The sequence below is a fragment of the Bos javanicus genome, chromosome 19, assembly GCF_032452875.1.
Source record: "Bos javanicus breed banteng chromosome 19, ARS-OSU_banteng_1.0, whole genome shotgun sequence".
NCBI lineage: Eukaryota > Metazoa > Chordata > Mammalia > Artiodactyla > Bovidae > Bos > Bos javanicus.
In genome coordinates, this window is record NC_083886.1 from 21,015,745 (window position 1) to 21,034,636 (window position 18,892).

The window sequence follows — 18,892 nt, forward strand, 5'->3', positions numbered from 1 at the left end:
GTATTTCAATTACTAACCTTTGTCTTTACCTTGATCTGTAGTTGACTGTGAAGTGTCTGGATACAGAACTCTTACGTCTATCCTACTTGGGAGTGTTTGAACTTTGTATATTGTTCTTCATCAGATTTGGACATTTTTAAACCATTATTTCTTCAATTTTTTTTTTCTGCCCCTTCCTCTCTCATTAGATGTATGTTGGTACATTCACTTTTACCACATAGGTCTCTGAGTCTCTGTTCATTTTTTTTTTTTTTTCCAAACTTTTTCATCTCTTGAGACGAATAGTTCTTGAGATTGTGTAATTTCTATGGATCTGTCTTTTATGTTCACTATTTTGTTGTTTTTTTTCTTTCTTCTGTTATCTCAAATCTGCTTTGGGTCCATATAGTAATTTTTTCGTTCCTAATATTGTACTTTTCAACTTTTAGAGTTTGATTTCCTTTTTTGTAACTTTCTATTTCTGTATTGAGATTTTCTGTCATTGTCATCATATTTTTCTTTAATTCTTTGAACATGTTTGTAATTGCTTTTGAAATTTTTCTGAGTACAGTATCTGGACCCACTCAGAAGTAGTTTCTTTTGGGGCTTTTCCCTCTGAGTGGGTCACATTGTCCTCTGTGTTTGTGGGTTTTAACATGTCTTGTAGTTTGCTTTGTTAAAACTGGACATATTTGATAATATATTGTAACAACCCTGGATCTGATTTCTTTTCAGCCCTCTTCCCTCCTCTCTCTGAAGGTTGTCATTATTGCTGTTATTATATTTGTTTGCTTAATATCTAAGTAACTTGACTTAATATGCCAGATCTTTTTATTTTTTACCCTAGCCTTCTTGGGGTCCCATAGCTTAGCAGTCAGCTAAGTTAAAAGTTGTGTTCAAAACATATTGTTCCAGTAAGGCTTCTACCCTATGCTGAGCATCTGTGAGTGTCTTAGGGTGTTCATCAGGTTTTCATGTATGCCTCAGTTTTTACTTTTTGCTAAGCTTCCCATTTTCCCCTTTATATGTAGGAAGCCTCCTAGTCAGCCCTCAATAGGTAGTTTAGGACCTCTGCAGTCCACCTGCAGAGTTTACCAAGCCTTCTGTGGCTCTCATTTCTAGAATCTCCTTATTAAATTTCTGGATTTCTGTTAGTCTGTACCTCTTCCCAACTGAGACAGCAGGCTCAGGCTAGCAGAGCAGTAAACTTTATCTGTTCTCTTCTAGTTGGGTTTAATAGTTTTACTGTCAGTGCCACTGGGTGTGAGGTTTTGCCTTCCATTTTAGATTACTTCAGCAATCTCAGACAGTGAAGCCACTGGTTTCTGTGGCCAGCCCTGCTCAGGTACAACTGCTGCATAGAGTGTCTTGGGGGGGGGGTGGGTAAGGAATAACCCCAAACAGTAACACCTCTGACTCCCTCTGTTCTTACCCAAAGCTCCACGTTTTTCATAAACACTTAAGTTTGTCACTTGACTTTAGTTATTTTCTGGAGCCTGGTAATGGTTGTTTCTGGCACACTTGTCCAGTTTTGTAGTAGTTTTGTAAGAAGATTTGCTGATTTCTTCAGTTTGCCACAGCTGGGAATCTTGCCTCCTGTTTTGTATTTGCAGTATTTTGGGGTTTGGTTATTTTTAAAAGGCCAACTAATTAAAAACCTGAAGCACATCTATATATTGTAGCTGCTTCAGCATTTTGCTTCACAATAGAAGTTAGGAGATTGTGATTAGATTAGGGGTGGGACTGTAGTTCTGCTATAATTCTGCTGACAGCATTCTGTGGAATGCTCCTTAATAGCATATTCTTGTGTAATGATGAAGAAAACGTTTGTTTTTTTTTTTTAAAGCAAGCAAATTCTTTTGGAATTCTATCAAAACATAAGGAAGATATTATGTATACTCCTCTCTTCAGAATGAACCAGTGGCACAAAGAAAGGTATGACAGAATCTGCTGGGCTAGTGTAGATGTGCATCTTTATGGGGGGGAGAAAGAATCAACCTCTTTAAAAACTACTCATTATATAGATTTCGATCTAAAATGCTTTTTTAATGCCCAAATTTAATGGGGAGGTTAGCCTTTACCTTTTTACTTATAACACACAGAAAGAATACAAAACAAAACATACAACTCAGTGATTTATCGCAGAGCACACACCTCTAGCCAGCATCCATATGAGAAATAGGACATTAGCAGCACCCAGAAGTCCTCTCTGCTCCGCCCCCATCATTAAGTAACCCCCTTCAAGATAACCATTGTCCTTACTTTTTTGGTAACCACTTCCTTTTTTAATAGTTTCTATTGCCTAAGTATGTATCCCTAAACCTTTAGAGTTTAACTTTGCTTGTACTTTTTATATAGAAATCTTACTGTTCATTTGTGACTGTTTTCTTTGGCTCAAAATTGTGTTTGTGAGATTTGTCTATGTTGCTGCATATAGCAGTAGTTCATTTCAGTTGCTGTAAAATATTCCATTATGTGAATATACAACAATTTGTTTATCTCTTTTACTGTGCATGGGTATTTGCATTATTTCCATTTTTAAGGGTATTACAAATATGGCTGCAAACACAAACACACACACTTGTTTGCGTTTTAGTGTATAGGTACACACATTACTTTTGGGTGTATACCTAAGAGTCAAATTGCTGGGTTCCACTATGGATTTATTTTCATTTTAGTATATAAAACCAACCTGTTTCCCAGAGTGATTCTATAAATTTACACTTCAACTAGCAATGTATTAGGATTGACATTGCATCACATCTTCACCAAACATTTGGTATTATCAGACTTTTAAATATTAGCCATTTTGGTGGTTAAGTCATACTTTCTCTTTGGCTTTAATTTTCATTTCCCAAATGACTAATGAGGTTAAGCTCCTTTTCATATGTTTATTGGCCATTTGAATTAATCCTTTTTTGTGGTGAAATGCCTTTCCAAGCCTTTTTTAAAAATTGATTCTTAAGAGGTCTGTATGTAACTGGCTAAGAGCCCTTTGTTCCTTTTTTGCTACCCTAGCCTTGCTCCTATGGAGAAGGCAATGGCGACCCACTCCAGTACTCTTGCCTAGAAAATCCCATGGACAGAGGAGCCTGGTAGGCTGCAGTCCATGGGATTGCTAAGAGTCGGACACGACTGAGTGACTTCACTTTGACTTTTCACTTTCATGCACTGGAGAAGGAAATGGCAACCCACTCCAGTGTTCTTGTCTGGAGAATCCCAGGGACGGGGGAGCCGTCTATGGGATCACACAGAGTCGGACACGACTGAAGCGACTTAGCAGTAGCAGCAGCAGCAGCCTTGCTCCTAAAAGGCTCCTAAAGCCCTTTATTAGCAGAGTCTTAACATGGATCTAGTTGGAAAAACCAAAACATGGTTTGCAGACTCTGAGCCTCGGTATTACAGAGCAATGTTTAGTTTAGAAGCTGAGAAGCACTTGCTTAAGATGGCTGTTCTGTCTGCATAGCCAGCTTTATGATAAGCCAAATGTCTATATATGGGAGAATCTGTTTCTGTGCCATGTTTCTGTTTCATTGGACTGTTAGACTGGCTAAATTACCATGGCTTTATAGTAAGTCTTCATATCTGGGAGAGCAATTTTCCCTTCTCATTCTTTTTCAAGAGTGTCTTTCCTCTTAGCTTTCCTTGGCATATTTTCATTTTCATAAAAACTCTTATACTAATTTGTCTAGTTTTACAAAATGAAAACCATTTTATGTTTTCAATTTCACTTGAGTCTATAAATCAATTTGGGGAGAATTGAAATTTTCACAGTATCAAATAGCTTTCTAATTCATGAATATGGTATATCTCGTCATTATTTATGTCTTTAATTTCTCTCAGTGATGTGTTTTCAGTACTTTTATGTGGAAGTCTTGCATAAATTTTCTTTAATCCCAGTTTTGGCTATTTCTAACATTATTATAAAATTTAAATATTTTTTTCATTTTAATTTTTTTATTTTGCAATTTTGCAAACATACTTTTTCTTTACTTATGAATAATTAGATCCCATTAGCCAGGCTTCCCAGGTGGCTCAGTGGTAAAGAATCTGCCTGCCAGTGTAGGAGATGCAGATTCAATCCCTGTGTCAGGAAGATCCCCTGGAAAGGGAAATGGCAACCCACTCCAGTATTCTTGCCTGGGAAACCCTATGGGCAGAGAAGCTTGGTGGGCTACGTCCACAGGGTCCTAAAAGAGTAGAACTTGACTCAGTGACTAAACAACGACAACCTACCACTCAGGTTCAGTAACTTTAAGATTTGCTTCAACAGTCTTTATTGCTGAAGTATTTTAAAACAAATCCTAGATCTCATATCATTTCACTTATGTATACATAAGAATATACATCTCTAGAAAATAGGGAAATTTAATTTATAATCATAATTTTAAACCATATTCAAGTTTTCCTTTTTATTCCAAAAAAGACTTTATTGTTGGTGTGTTCAGTTTGCTTTTAACTAATAGCATATTGAGACTTATAGTTTATGTTATTAAAATATTAGTTTAACCACTAAAATATTAATATCAAATGGTAAAGCATTCTCTTTGGCAATTTAAAACAAAACTTTTTCTGATGATGTGCACAATTTATTACAGTTTCTGACATTGGTAAAGCCATAATCCTGTAAACATACCATGTGAATAAAACTGTCCTTTTCTTTCATTTTACGTCTTCTACATTTATAAAACTAATGTGCAACAAAAATTGCCATTCCTTAATTTAAAAAAATCTTTATATTCATCATTGATCCTGTTACTGAATACATATCTTTCATGAAGTCATCAATGGGATTAAAAGCAAGTACATTTTTGTATAACGTAGTTTTAGTTTTGGTTACCCTTTGTGATCTCCTCTTGCCCAAAGTTTTTAAAATACAAGAAGGAGTTGCAGTTGTGGATTATTTTCCTTTGTGGCTTTGTACAGATACCTTTCCTTCATTGCAACTGGTTTCCTCCCCATACGATATTCACAGGTCTGTTTCTAGGAGAAATGGTAGCTAGTGGATCCTGAAAATTTCCTAGACTTGGCAGACTAGGATGTGTCATGATCACCCTCTAACATTGAAAAGACAATGTGGCAGCTTTTGTGCAGGCAGGTCAGACTCTTACAGAGACATTTTGACGGTGACTGAGAGGGAAAGAGTCTATATGTCTTTTAGAATCTACAGTAAGGATGGAACTAATTAATTCATAATCTCAGGCACCATAAAATATTCCCAAGACAATAATTAGCATTAGATAATTTTTCACCTATAGTTTAACTTATTCAGTGATTATTGGAATGGGGAGTTGAGGAGGCCTTAAAGTTAGATCTTACAATAACAAGTATTTGAAAGTAAATACGACTGCTTGGTATTGGATGGCTTCAGTTCAGTTCAGTTCAGTCACTCAGTCGTGTCCGACTCTTTGCGACCCCATGAATCGCAGCACGCCAGGCCTCCCTGTCCATCACCAACTCCCAGAGTTTACTCAAACTCATCTCCATCTAGTCGGTGATGGCATCCAGCCATCTCATCCTCTGTCATCCCCTTCTCCTCCTGCCTCCAATCCCTCCCAGCATCAGAAACTCTTCCAATGAGTCAACTCTTGGCATGAGGTAGCCAAAGTACTGGAGTTTCAGCTTTAGCATCATTCCTTCCAAAGGACACCCAGGACTGATCTCCTTTAGAATGGACTGGTTGGATCTCCTTGCAGTCCAAGGGACTCTCAAGAGTCTTCTCCAACACCACAGTTCAAAAGCATCAATTCTTCGGCGCTCAGCCTTCTTCACAGTCCAACTCTCACATCCATACCTGACAACTGGAAAAACCGTAGCCTTGACTAGATGGACCTTTGTTGGCAAAGTAATGTCTCTGCTTGGATGGCTTACCTATTCTTTATTCTTCCTCCCTTATTAGCGCCCCCGGGTGTCTCACTACAGATCAGAATGGCTCAGTGCTCGCTCTCATCTGCTGGGATCATTGCTATTTATACTTACTTAAGCACAGAGTTAGAGGATGTTTAAATTCCTCTTTAACTCTTTCTGTTAAATGTAGCTATTTTGCTTCTCCCAATCAGTAATATTAGGATATGAGAAAAAAGAATGAACTGTTTCACTGCTTGGTTTGGCTATTGTATAATACCTTTTTTCCTTGTAATTTTCAGATTAACAAATTGGGGGATCGTTTATTTTATAAGTATGTTGAATAAAATGAAGAAGATTGCTTTCTCATGTATAGAGCTAACTCAGCAAATACCAAATTTGGTATTTAAAAGAAAAACCAACATCAGAAAAACCCGGCTGATGGAACAGATTATCTAAATATGAAAGATGAGAAACCTTTTTAATATGTTTTTGGGTGGGGGCAGGAAAGCTTAGGAGATTTGTTCTTCTAAATACTATAGTTTGCAACTCTGTAAATTATGTCAGAGTGCACACAGACTAGAGCTTGTTGAAGATCTGGTTAGAAAAACAAAAGAATCATATAAATGATATTCCATATTCTTTAACCTGTAGTGTCCATGAACATATAATAAGTACTGAGGACAACTAAACATTTTCTAGACTTATTTGTTGTCAAAAATTTTGTCTCATAGTTTTTGCTATTGTTTTCTCAACAGACTTCATCTAAATACAAGTAAAAATAACTTTTAAGGAAGTGAATCCCGTGAATGTGAAGGCAATAATCTAAACATTTAGAGTGTAGTTAGGAAGTTCTCCTGAAGAGAAGGATTGGCTGTCCACTCCAGTATTCCTGCCTGGAGAGTTCCATAGACAGAGTAGCCTGGGGGGCTACAGTGTAGGGGGTTGCAAAGAGTCGAACACGGCTGAGCGACTAACACTTAGGAGGTTCTGTTACTGAGATGTGTATTGTATTGGTACAGTTGACATAGTAATTGTAGTATATAACAAAAAATAGAGGATTGCTGATTACAAGTTAATGTGGCCAGAATTAGAAGAAAAATTTCTTAATCCAAATTGAACATTCTCATTATAAATTATTATTATTTTTGTTGGATAGTTAAAAACCTGTATCAGAGCCATGAACTTTAAAACAGCTAAAATATATAAAGGGGAAAGATTCTTCACATAAAGTGAATGAGGAGCATTAATTTCTGGGAGATTCTTGCTGATTAGTTATACTAATTAAAAGATGTTGTAATGTAACATTCTAATACCTGAAAAGTATCCCCAATAATAGCTTTTACTCTTGTTTCATTTCAACCCTTCTGCTTGTCAGTAATACAAGTAGATTTGTGGTACTGGTCTCAGCTTCCTGGGATTAAGAAAACTCTACAACAAAACAACCATACCAAATCTAAAAGACTTCCTGTTTTGGTAGTGTACTCTTTTGACTGTCTCTCTCTCTCTCTGAAGAATGGCTCGTGGATTCTTCTGGCTGTTTAAAAAACAGTTGAACTTATATTCTAAGTTCAGAGAAGGATTGATGAACCCGAGAAGATATAAGAAAGGATTCTTTCTCACAACCCTTAAAACTTTGTTTTTGTTTTTCTCTTTTGAAAACTTCTAAGTGTTTACAGAATCAAATGTTAATTTAAAACTGAGGAAGTGCCTGTTAGTATAACTGGAATGCCTGTGAAGGTAAGCAGATGAAAGGACAGATGCACTGTTTTATTTAGAGCATATAGTATTTTAGAGAAAGTAACTGGTCATAACTGAATTGTAGGGCGAAGGATAACTCCTTTTTTCTGAAAGGAGGAAAGTTGCCTAAACGTTGTTCATTATCTCTACAGCAGGAGCTTCTTGAACAAGTGCAGTCGAAATAACCAGGGTATTGCAGCAGCAGAGAAACTAAGCACAGCAAGCCATTCAGTAACAAAGAAAATAAAAGAATTCCTGTATAACAGGCTTCCACACTTATCTGTGTTCTGTGGTACTGTTTGTGCTGAATTAAAGCATCTGCTACCTCAAGTTAAGAGAGAACAAACTCAACATGGCGTGAAATTACTGCACTGCCATTCACATTCATTAGAGTTACATTGTTACCAGCCACAGGCATGACTGGCTTTTGCATGAATAATAACATAAAATGCTGCTTTGTGAATTTTACCTTAAAACATTAGAAGGAATGGTAGTAACCCTGAGCCAAGAATGGGTTTATCTTAGAACAGCTTTCCTCACCATGGTAGGGTCAAGACCAGTGAAGTCAGAAGTTGCAAAGAATTTTTGCCGCATGAGGCCTTTGGAAAGGGTATTATGTTAAATCAATTTACTCATTTTTTAAAATTAATATCGTGCAGGCTAGCTATCATTAGACATTAAAAATTACTAATGTGCCATTTGGCAACATCGTAGTGATCATTGATTCAGGCAATAAAGCCGTCAATGGGTGCTAAATGTAGTGAGTCAGAGTTTGATGAGGAATATTTACAGTTAGACAAAAGGAAAAAATAAATTTACAGTGTAGAAGCCTGAAAGAACACTTCATCCAAATGATCACAGTTACCATCAGTCATGGGAAAAACTGACTTCATGTGCCTACTAAAGTGATGCACTGAGAAGACATCTGGGTCATTCCCGTTAAAAAATACATTCCCTAGTGGCTCAGATGGTAAAGAATCTGCCTGCAATGCAGGAGACCCCAGTTAGATCCCAGAGTCAGGAAGATCCCCTGGAGAAGGGAATGGCTTCCCACTCCAGTATTCTTGCCTGGAAAATGCCGTGGACAGAGGAGCCTGGTGGGCTACAGCCCATGGGGTTGCAGAGTCAACACAACAGCAGCTAACAGCATCAGCTTGAATCTAATCTTAAGAAAATGTCAGACGCAAATTGAGGAGCGGTCTACAAAATGACTGGCCTGTACTCTTCCAAAATAGCAATGTCATAAAAGACAAAAAAATGCTAATTAACTGTCCTCCATTAAAGAAGACTCAAGAGGCAGTGACTACTATGCAGTGTGTGATCCAGAATTTCCTTTCCTTGCTGTTTCATTGACTTTTTATCTTCTGGTATCCAGGTACCAGATATTTAAATATGAAAAAAATGTAATAGTCAATATAATATTATATTTGGTTGCCTTCGTATTTTGCTTTCCTGGATTATGTGGATTCTAAGCAGTGTTGTGGATTTTGCTTGGTACTTTTTTAAACAACAGTCAAAAATGTTAGGTCTCTTAGTGTAGTTGAATTACATTTCAAGGTATTGAAGAGTTAAAAATGATAATACTTGTTTTACCAAATTTTCTATCAGTGGGAGAAAGTAGAGTCCTCATGCTGTTTTAAAAATACTAGGATGCACCATTTAAGAGTAACGAGAACTCAGGAAAGGAAGTAGCAATCACTAGGATAAATTTGTAAAGAAGTGATGATATTCATAAAGAAGTTTGGTATGGTGTTTAGACAGTTAACAGAAAAGTAATTTGATAAGTGTCTTATTTCCTCCTGGACAAGAGGAAGACATAAACTGAGTAATTGTAGTTAAGTAAATAATTGAATAAAGATGCCTTCTAGTATTATATCTGTTGAAGAGCTTTGTCCTCAGACCTGTTCTAAACTTTAATTAATAACTTAGATAAAGGCATTGGTGACATACAGACCAAATTTCAAAACGATAGAAATCTGGGAAGAGGAGCCAAATCATCGAATGACTGAAAGAGAAAGTGAAAGATAACGGTAGCCGAGAGTGATAATTATCTAGCAAAATAAATCTGACAGGAATGAATTCTACAAAGACAACCAGTCATCCATGATGGATAGAAGGCAAAAAAAGCTTTAGATTAATTCATGGAAGCTCAGTTAGCCAAATGGCCAATTGGCCATAATTACCAAAAACTTTGACTTAATATGTATCAGTTGGGTCCCGTCAGAAAAATGGAAAACACGTTAGTACTTCAAACACAGGGAACTGTAACGCAAGGAATTGGCAATATAGATGTTAGAAGGCTAAAAGAAATTTCTAGGCAGACACTGAGTTATTAAAGAGAGAGTAACTGCAGGAGGCAGCTATCATACCAAGAACTGAGAAAAGGGAAGACGTTATCATGATAACCAAGATGCCACAGCCCTAAACTCCCACTCAGACTTACGAGGGGACACGCTGGTGTCCTGAAATGTCCTAGAAACCGTATTACTAAAAGATGTTCATTTACATAAGAAATACTGCAGTTGTAGTCTCTACACTGAATTAAAAGTGACCACGTTTGGTTCTGAAAATAAAGCATAAAACTAATTTGACTTCAATCATGTTAATGTTCTATACTTTTCCCCTCCTGTCTAAAATAGCTTTACCGTTAATAGCCTTTCTACCTCAGATGTATCGCTAAGTGACCTCTCCGGAAGATTAAAGTTTTTATAGAAATTTAGGGATTTAAAAAAAAGAAGCAGCATGGCAAATGAGTTGGGTGGGCTAAACATTCTGTTTGGTTATACTTTTTTTTAATCTTTCTCACTGATACCTTAAGCATTATTAAGTGGATTTAATATTGAGTGTTTCGGTATAAAGGTATCTGTCATATGATGAAACATTGAAGAGCAAAGTTTGGAATTGATTTCTCTTTTTTTCCTCTCCCCCTAAATATTGTGTCTTTAGGTCAGTAACAGATCCAAGAGATGGAAAGAGAGTAGCACTCAAAAAGATGCCCAACGTCTTCCAGAATCTGGTCTCTTGCAAAAGGGTCTTCCGGGAATTGAAGATGTTGTGTTTTTTTAAACATGATAATGTAAGTGAAGTTGGTGTTTGGGATAACTATTTCCAAAGCATGTTTAATTATGTTAGTAAAGAGCAGAAGAGACTTAAAAAGGGTACATTACCGTACGTATTAAGGGATTTGGAAACCTGAGACAAAATAGACCTTTTTTGTGAATGAGCAAATTTAAATGAATTCTAGGATTTATTGATTGACAAATATTAATTGATATAAAGCAAACGTTAAAACTTAGCTTGGGAACAGTGCTAATACTTGACGTAAAGATAGAGTATAATATGTAGTCTGAGTGATTTAAATAGAAGTAACTGGCCCCTGATTTTAAATGCCTTATTTTTATCTTTTAGTATTTTAAATCAGAGTTGAGTTAAAGATATACGAAAAAGTTTTTCCTCTGGAAAAAAAAAAAATACAGCTCTTAAAGATAATATGGGTTATCTTATTTTTTGCTCTGTGTAGAAATGTCAGGACTCATGGGGAAAGAGAATCATAGTGGTTTGAGAGAGCTTCTCTTCAACTAATCCTGAATTAAAAGTTTGATATATGTAAAATTTCCCTGGCGGATGTTAGTGTTAGACTGTTAGTTTTCAATTTCATATGAAAAGAAAAACTGCCTGAAATTCTGCATTTGGTTCTCAACCTGTGCTGTTTTAATTGCTGAAATAAAAGTCAGAAAAATAATAATTGCTTGTGAATCTGACTGCTGGTTTGCACAGGAACTTTAAGAACTTTGGCCAAAGTGTGAATCACACTTTAAGAGAAAAATTTATAGAAGTTTGAAGTATTTGGTAAAACTGGGAATATCAGACTTATAATGTGTTTTTATTTGAAGCTCCTTGGTTTGACATATTTCATTTTACTGATTCCCCCGCCCCCAATCCATTTTCCTTAAACTTTTTTAGAAAGTTATTGTTTTGTCTTTTATTCAGTTGGAACTGCTTAACAATGTGTGTTTGTTTCAGTAACTTTCAAAACATCATTCCAGTTGCTATTTCATGACTAGTTCCTGAAATTTTGGAAATGATTTTAGATAGATGTCTAGTGCTCACTTTGTTACTTATTTCTCAAATTTGCCTTGTGAATACCAACCCAGCATCAAAGAGTTACACACCGTATATATACATTGTCAGAGACTCAAGTAAAGGGATCCATGGGAAATAAATATTTTTCAGGTGGCATCAGAAATTCACTTACTACAGGTTTCAATGGTTTATTATATTTGGACCTATCTTGGCTTCTTTTATAAAGGAGGGGTGGTGTAATAGGCCACTATCTGTATATATTACTATCTTTGCTCATGACTCATTCCTATAGAGTAGCTAATTAAGTTACAAAGATAGTGTCAGAGTGAGTAGTGTAAGAAAAGAAACAAACTGCGTTTTTGAAAATCACACATATTAACACACAGCAACTACTGTTCGGAGCTCCTGAGCTCTGTCATAAAAGAGTGCTTGTGACTTCTTTGGGAATGTTCGAAAGTGAGGCAGATAGTTGGAGCTGAAGACATCATGGCACCACTATTTTATACATAATGAATTTATGCCGTGCTCTGAAATCTACAGAAGTATCTCTGGGCCAGCATACCTGGTATGTTTGGAATGCCAATCTAAGAGGCAACTGGTATTTGATGTAGTTAAGGCAACAGATGTTTATTAATTGTGTCCTGTGTACAGAGTGTAGTGCTAGGTCATATGGAGAATACCAAAAAAAAAAAAAAAAGTTTAAACTATGGTCCTTTTTTAAAGGAAGTAGACCAGATGCTTGAGCATTTGTTACTGTCAGGAAGTATGTAGATGCTTTATGTATATTAATATGTAAAAATCTTGTCAGGTAGGGCTTGCTATCCCTACTCTGCAGAGAAGGAAACCAAAGCTTAGAGTTAAGTAACTTGCCCAAGGTCAAGGTGGCACAAGATTGGAATTTAAATCTGTCTTGCTTCAGAGCCCATATTCATTACTTCAGTAAACATTTATTGTGCGCATCCTATATCCCTAAACTCCATCAGCTTCTAGGGGTTGCTACCCTCGGGGAGTTTAGTAATGTGATAAATACTGTGGTAACAGTGCTGGCGGAGGACTACCTGCATGGTTAAACATTAATACAGGACACTTTGCTCTGTGCAGAGTGAAAAGCTGGGCAACCAAACCTCAAAGTATGTAAGTCTTAAAAAATGCAAATTCATGGGTTTCATCCTAGACCTACTAAATTGTAATCTCTGGGGTTGAGATTACAGGTAGCAGTACTTTTTTTTAAAGCTTCTCAGGTGAAAGATGACAGATAAGTATTATACTATTAAGAAAAAGAGAATAATTGTCCTGGACTTAGACTCTCAAAGATGATTTTAACAGGGAGAAGGTAAACCTTAAGATGAGCCTTTTGAGATTAATATTCGATTGACTAGAAGAAGAAGAAAGGAATATCATGATGAAAATGGCATTTAGAAAGATTCACCTGGCTGTTGCAGGAAGGCTGGGTTTTAATTTGGATGACTTTGTATGTGTCAGAGAATAGCTGCAGAGTCCTGGAAGACTTTGGATTTTCTTTTGAACAGAACCTTCAAAGTCATTGTATCATATTCATTGATTTCAGGTGATCTGACTGATTGAGATACACACACACACACATTGTTTTTCCCTTAAAGTTTGTTCATCTTATAGGATAAGTTCACTGCGATGTAGTAACTTAGGGTGCCAGAAATGGGTTTAACTTTCTAAAGATCGATGTTGTTTAGTAGTTTAGTAGCATCTCTGTAGTATCTAGTCAGAATTTGAGCTGTGACTTTATATTCTCTACTTCACAGACATGGTTGTCATTTTAACAGTATGGAAAAGGGGTGATTGAAGGTTTTTTCAGTCTTTGAGAACCTGATGAATGCTGGGTACCCTCTTGGAAAAATACATATGCACACAATTTTTATTTCATTTTAGACATTAACTAGCCCTCTAAAGCCCATCCAGAGCCTCCTTCGGACCCACTGATTCCTGCCACGAGCCCTTGTTATACAGTTCTTGGGTTTTTCTTGTCCTTAGGTAATAACACTAAGCACACAGTAGGTAGACAGTCTATTGAAGAGTAAGTGAGTGAGTGAAAGTGACAGGAAAAAGATATGAAATCTTGAAGTCTAGAATGATAGCCTCAGTGATCTTTCTTGGAGTTACTTCTTCCCAACCTTTTAGTTCTGGAGTAGAGGAGGCCAAAGAGGAGGTAGAGAAAGCAAAGAAGAATCATTTGTTTTCCTTTGTATAGTCTGACTAAACTCAAACAAGGCCTTTCTGGGTTCATAAGTAGGAAAAAGAATCATACCAATAGGACCCTTCTCTGAATGCCGACAAGCTGTTTGGCTACAGACATTATTAATGCTAATGGTTCTGCTGCTAAGGAGTATGAAAGGGCAAAGGATAATTAGAATAGGTTACTTATCAGTGGATTTGGTTTTGTTTGCTCTGTGCCTAAATCTTGTGGTACTCTTGATGCATTTCTAATAATACAGTAGCTTATATTCATGGACTGAAATACTCACTGTAGTTAATATGCATGCTTTACCCAAGTTCAGCTATATATTCAAGGTAATCCCAGTGAGCATCCCAGCAGGGTTTTATGTGTATGTATGTTTGGAAATTGACAAACATTGTAAAGTTTATGGAAATGGAAAAGACCTAAACTAAACTAGTCAAGACAATCTTGAAGAAGTTAAACAAATTTGGAGATTCAGACATCCAGGTATTGAAACACATGAAGCTATAATAATCAAGGCAGTACAAAGATAGACAGATAAATGGAATAGAGTCTATAAACTGACATACACATATGTATTCACCTGATTTATAAGATAGGTGCCACTGCAATCCAGAGGGGAGTGGGTGGCCATTTCAGTAAATCAAAATCAATTAGATACCCATTTGAAAAAATCTGGGTTTCCCTGGTGGGTCAGTGGTAAAGAACACCTGCCAATGTAGGAGACAAGGGTTTGATCCCTGGGTGGGGAAGATCCCCTGGAGAATGAAATGGCAACCCACTCCAATATTCTGGCCTGGGAAATCCCATGGACAAAGAAGCCTGATGGGCTATAGTCCATAGGGTCGCGAAAGAGTCAGACACGACCTAGCAACTGAACCATAACAACAAGAACAATGAAAGAGGTCTATTTCATGACATATACATAAGTTAATTCAAAATGGATCAGACTTAAATGTGAAAGGTAAAATAACAAAGCTTCTGGAATGAAACACAGGAAAATTGAGATAAGCAAAGATTTCTTAACTAGACAAGTAAAGCTTTGACCATTTTTTTTGAAAATGTTAACTAGGACACCATTGACATTAAAAATTGATGCTCATCAGAAGTTTAAGGGACTTCCCTGGTGGCTCAGATGGTAAAGAATCTGCCTGCAGTGTAGGAAACCTGGGTTCGATCCCTGGGTGGGGAAGATTCCCTGGAGGAGGGCATGGCAACTCACTCCAGTATTCTTGGACAGAATTCCATGGACAGAGGAGCCTGGCGGGCAAGGATCGCAAAGAGTTGGACGACTGAAGCAACTAAGTATGTGCAACACAGAAGTTTAAGAGAAAGAAAAGACAGACCTCAGACATCATCCAGCAAAAAAACTTGTTTCCAGAATTTATTATGTAATAGAACAATTTTTTAAATAAATGTTTAGCATTTGAGGAAAACCATTAGAAATAAATATTTTACTTGATGTTTTTTCAGACTGTAAATTCTGTATCCAAACATTATATATCTTATAAAGAGCTCCTCCAAATCAAAAATTTTTGCCCATCAGTAAAAGACTTAAGAATTTCACCAAAAGTAGGATAACCAAATGGCTAATAAGCCTATGACAGATTGCTCAAAGTTGTTAGTCATTGGGGAAATGTAAATTAAGATTAGTGAGATACTGGGAAATAGATGGGGAAACAGTGGAAACAGTGTCAGACTTTATTTTTCTGGGCTCCAAAATCACTACAGATGGTGACTGCAGCCATGAAATTAAAAGACGCTCACTCCTTGGAAGGAAAGTGATGACCAACCTAGATAGCATATTCAAAAGCAGAGACATTACTTTGCCAACAAAGGTTCGTCTAGTCAAGGCTATGGTTTTTCCTGTGGTCATGTATGGATGTAAGAGTTGGACTGTGAAGAAGGCTGAGCACCAAAGAATTGATGCTTTTGAACTGTGGTATTGGAGAAGACTCTTGAGAGTCCCTTGGACTGTAAGGAGATCCAGCCAGTCCATTCTGAAGGAGATCAGCCCTGGGATTTCTTTGGAAGGAATGATGCTAATGGAGAAGGCAATGGCACCCCACTCCAGTACTCTTGCCTGGAAAATCCCATGGATGGAGGAGTCTGGTAGGCTGCAGTCCATGGGGTCGCTAAGAGTTGGACACAACTGAGCGACTTCACTTTCACTTTTCACTTTCATGCATTGGAGAAGGAAATAGCAACCCACTCCAGTGTTCTTGCCTGGAGAATCCCAGGGACAGGGGAGCCTGGTGGGCTGCCATCTCTGGGGTCACACAGAAATGATGCTAAAGCTGAAACTCCGGTACTTTGGCCACCTCATGTGAAGAGTTGACTCATTGGAAAAGACTCTGATGCTGGGAGGGATTGGGGGCAGGAGGAGAAGGGGACGGCAGAGGATGAGATGGCTGGATGGCATCACTGACTCGATGGACGTGAGTCTCAGTGAACTCCAGGAGTTGGTGATGGACAGGGAGGCCTGGCGTGCTGTGATTCATGGGGTCACAAAGAGTTGGACATGACTGAGCGACTGATCTGATCTGATCTGACTATATACCCACCAGAATGGTTGAAGTGAAAGACTGACAATACCTACTGTGGATGAGAATGTGAATCAACTGAAGATTACTGTTGCTGGTAAGAACGTAGATTTGTAAAACCACTTAGGAAAACTGGTTATTTGTTACCTAGTCCAAGCTTGCTCTGCTCCTCACACTACAGATCAATGAATCAGAGACAAGGTGCTGAGGCAAGGAATATGGCTTTAAGCCAACTGACCGAAAAGATGGCAGACTAATGTCTCAAAGTAACCATCTTGTTGGGATCTAGATGCCAGATTGTTTTATAGAACCAGAGAGAAAAGTGCTGAGGAACTAAAGTCAAAAGGCAGAACAGAGAGGGAGAGGGAGTGAGGGAGTAAAGTGAATCTTGTAAAACATCTACTGGAATGGCCTGCCTGTGGAAGAGATGTGTTAATCTCTTGCAACCATTCACAGTGGGCAGAGTCAGATTATCTCTGTGAGCTGAACAAAGGCACTTCAGTTTAACAGTCAGGCAGAAGGCCAGGGTCCTCTGAGACAGGTCTTTTATGTATGATTATAATAACAACAGCAACGCACAGCAAGTCAAAGAAACAGTCAACACGAAGTCAGAATTGGTTGTTCTCTGCCACAGTTTCTGTTAAAGCTAAATATACACCTGCCCGGCGACCCAGCAGTTCTCCTCTTTGGTATACCCAAGGCAAATGATTGCATATGTATACCAAAGGACATGTACAAAAATGTTCATAGCAGCTTTATTCGTAATAACATTTAGAAACAACCCCCAAGTTTGCCAGCAGTACTCTGGATAAATACTTTGTGTTATATTCCTTTGATACAATGTTATCCTACACATCATTAAAAAGGGTGAAGATTCACACATGGGTGAATCTCACAGGCATAACAGTAAATGAGAGAAACCATATACAAAGACTTGATTTTTTATGATTCAATTTACGTAAAGTTCAAGGACAGGCAAAAGGAATCCATGGTGATGGAAGTGAGATCAGTGGTAACCTCTGGGCAGGTATGGGTTCTGACTAGAAAGGAGCAAAGGGGGACTTCTGGGATGTTGAAATCCTTAAATTTCTTGATCTAGCTTTTAACCATGGAATAAAAATTTATCATGTTGTATACTTTATGTGTATAAAAATTATTCAGATTATACACTACAATCTGTATATTTTACTGTATGTTACAGCTCAAAAAAGTAACATTCTCTACCTTAAACAACTTAAAATCTATTGGGGGTAGGGGTACGTGAGAGAATGGAGAGGTGGTGGGACCTCCTTTGCTTAAATTTGGGATTTGAATTAATTAAATTTGAATTCCACAAACAGTTAAATTTTTAGTCTTTACATTTAGGATTGAGATTATTTACAGCAATTGTTTTATTGATAAAGGGTTAACTTAAAAACCCACTACGCCACTTACTAATGTAACCAATTTTAGTGAATCTTCTAACATCACAGAGGTTAAAATTCTGAAAAGCAGCTACCACAATGAGCTTTTGTTCAACTCTTAAAAGATTTGAGAAATGTGCTGAGACACTGGTAATGACCATTATTTCAGGACGGAGCTTTAGTTCATTTTTAAATTAGACAAATCAGCTTGCTTTTTGTGTGTTTGAGATCCTCAGAGTTTTGAGTCTGTGGTATTTTGGGATACTTTGACTCTTTACAGGTGACCTCCTATTTACATCATAAGGCTAATCTCATATACTTTATTCCCATAAATAATAGAAGGGTTACAGAAGTACTTGGACTATTTAAATAGTCAGGCATTAAGTCTGGGGTTTGAAACTCTGCTAATGTTCCTTCTCACTTAACTCATTTACATCGCTTCTGAGATTCCTGAATCATCTCTAAGCACTGTTTTTGCCACCTGGAAACACTGAATGCTGTCATCTGATAAACATTTTGAGGTAGAAGAAACAGGAATATAAGACAATGGGCATTTAAAAAATTCCAGACAGAATTTAAAGTATTATACCTTCAAAGCTAAGAATCACAGCTAACTGCTTTGGCGCAAATGTCTAACCCTATTTTATATGGCTGTTCTGCAGAAAGCCTCATAAAATTTGGAGTAAGAAAGCCTCATTCTTCTCTATCAAGGTTTAAAATGTATGGCTGTCACTTTCCTTTAGATAACCTCTAATTATAGCAGATAGATTTGAAGTGTAAAATAGCTTTGTCTAATGGACGCTGTCACTCACTGCATTCTGTTTCCTCCCAAGACAGGATGTATGTTGTTCAGATACAGAGCTTAGAGTCCGAAAGATGTCAAGTAAAACACTAATTTCTAACTGCCTTCCTCAAAGCATCAAATATTCATGTTAAAAATTTTTCTATCACATAATGAGAAATGAATTTATGTGAATTTGTGACACCAGCTAATTATAGGTGTTTAAAAATATAGAAATGAAGTAATTTATCTTTCATATGGTAAAAATTATTCTTTGAAGAAACTGGAAAATCTGTTATTTTCCATT

The 18,892-nt window shown here is 37.1% G+C and overlaps 1 protein-coding gene across 2 annotated transcripts in view; it reads left to right on the forward strand.

The window, feature by feature from the left end:
* NLK (nemo like kinase) overlaps positions 1-18,892 on the forward strand; it is a 129,577-nt gene that overhangs the window by 58,085 nt on the left and 52,600 nt on the right. Inside the window, exons 1-2 of one of the 2 annotated variants that reach the window (XM_061390493.1) lie at positions 1,195-1,914; positions 10,510-10,639. In XM_061390493.1, coding sequence (XP_061246477.1) covers positions 1,763-1,914; positions 10,510-10,639 — 282 coding nt within the window. In that variant the 5' untranslated portion in view covers positions 1,195-1,762. Of the gene's footprint in view, positions 1-1,194; positions 1,915-10,509; positions 10,640-18,892 lie in introns of those variants that run through there. The other variant, XM_061390492.1, reaches the window with a different exon arrangement.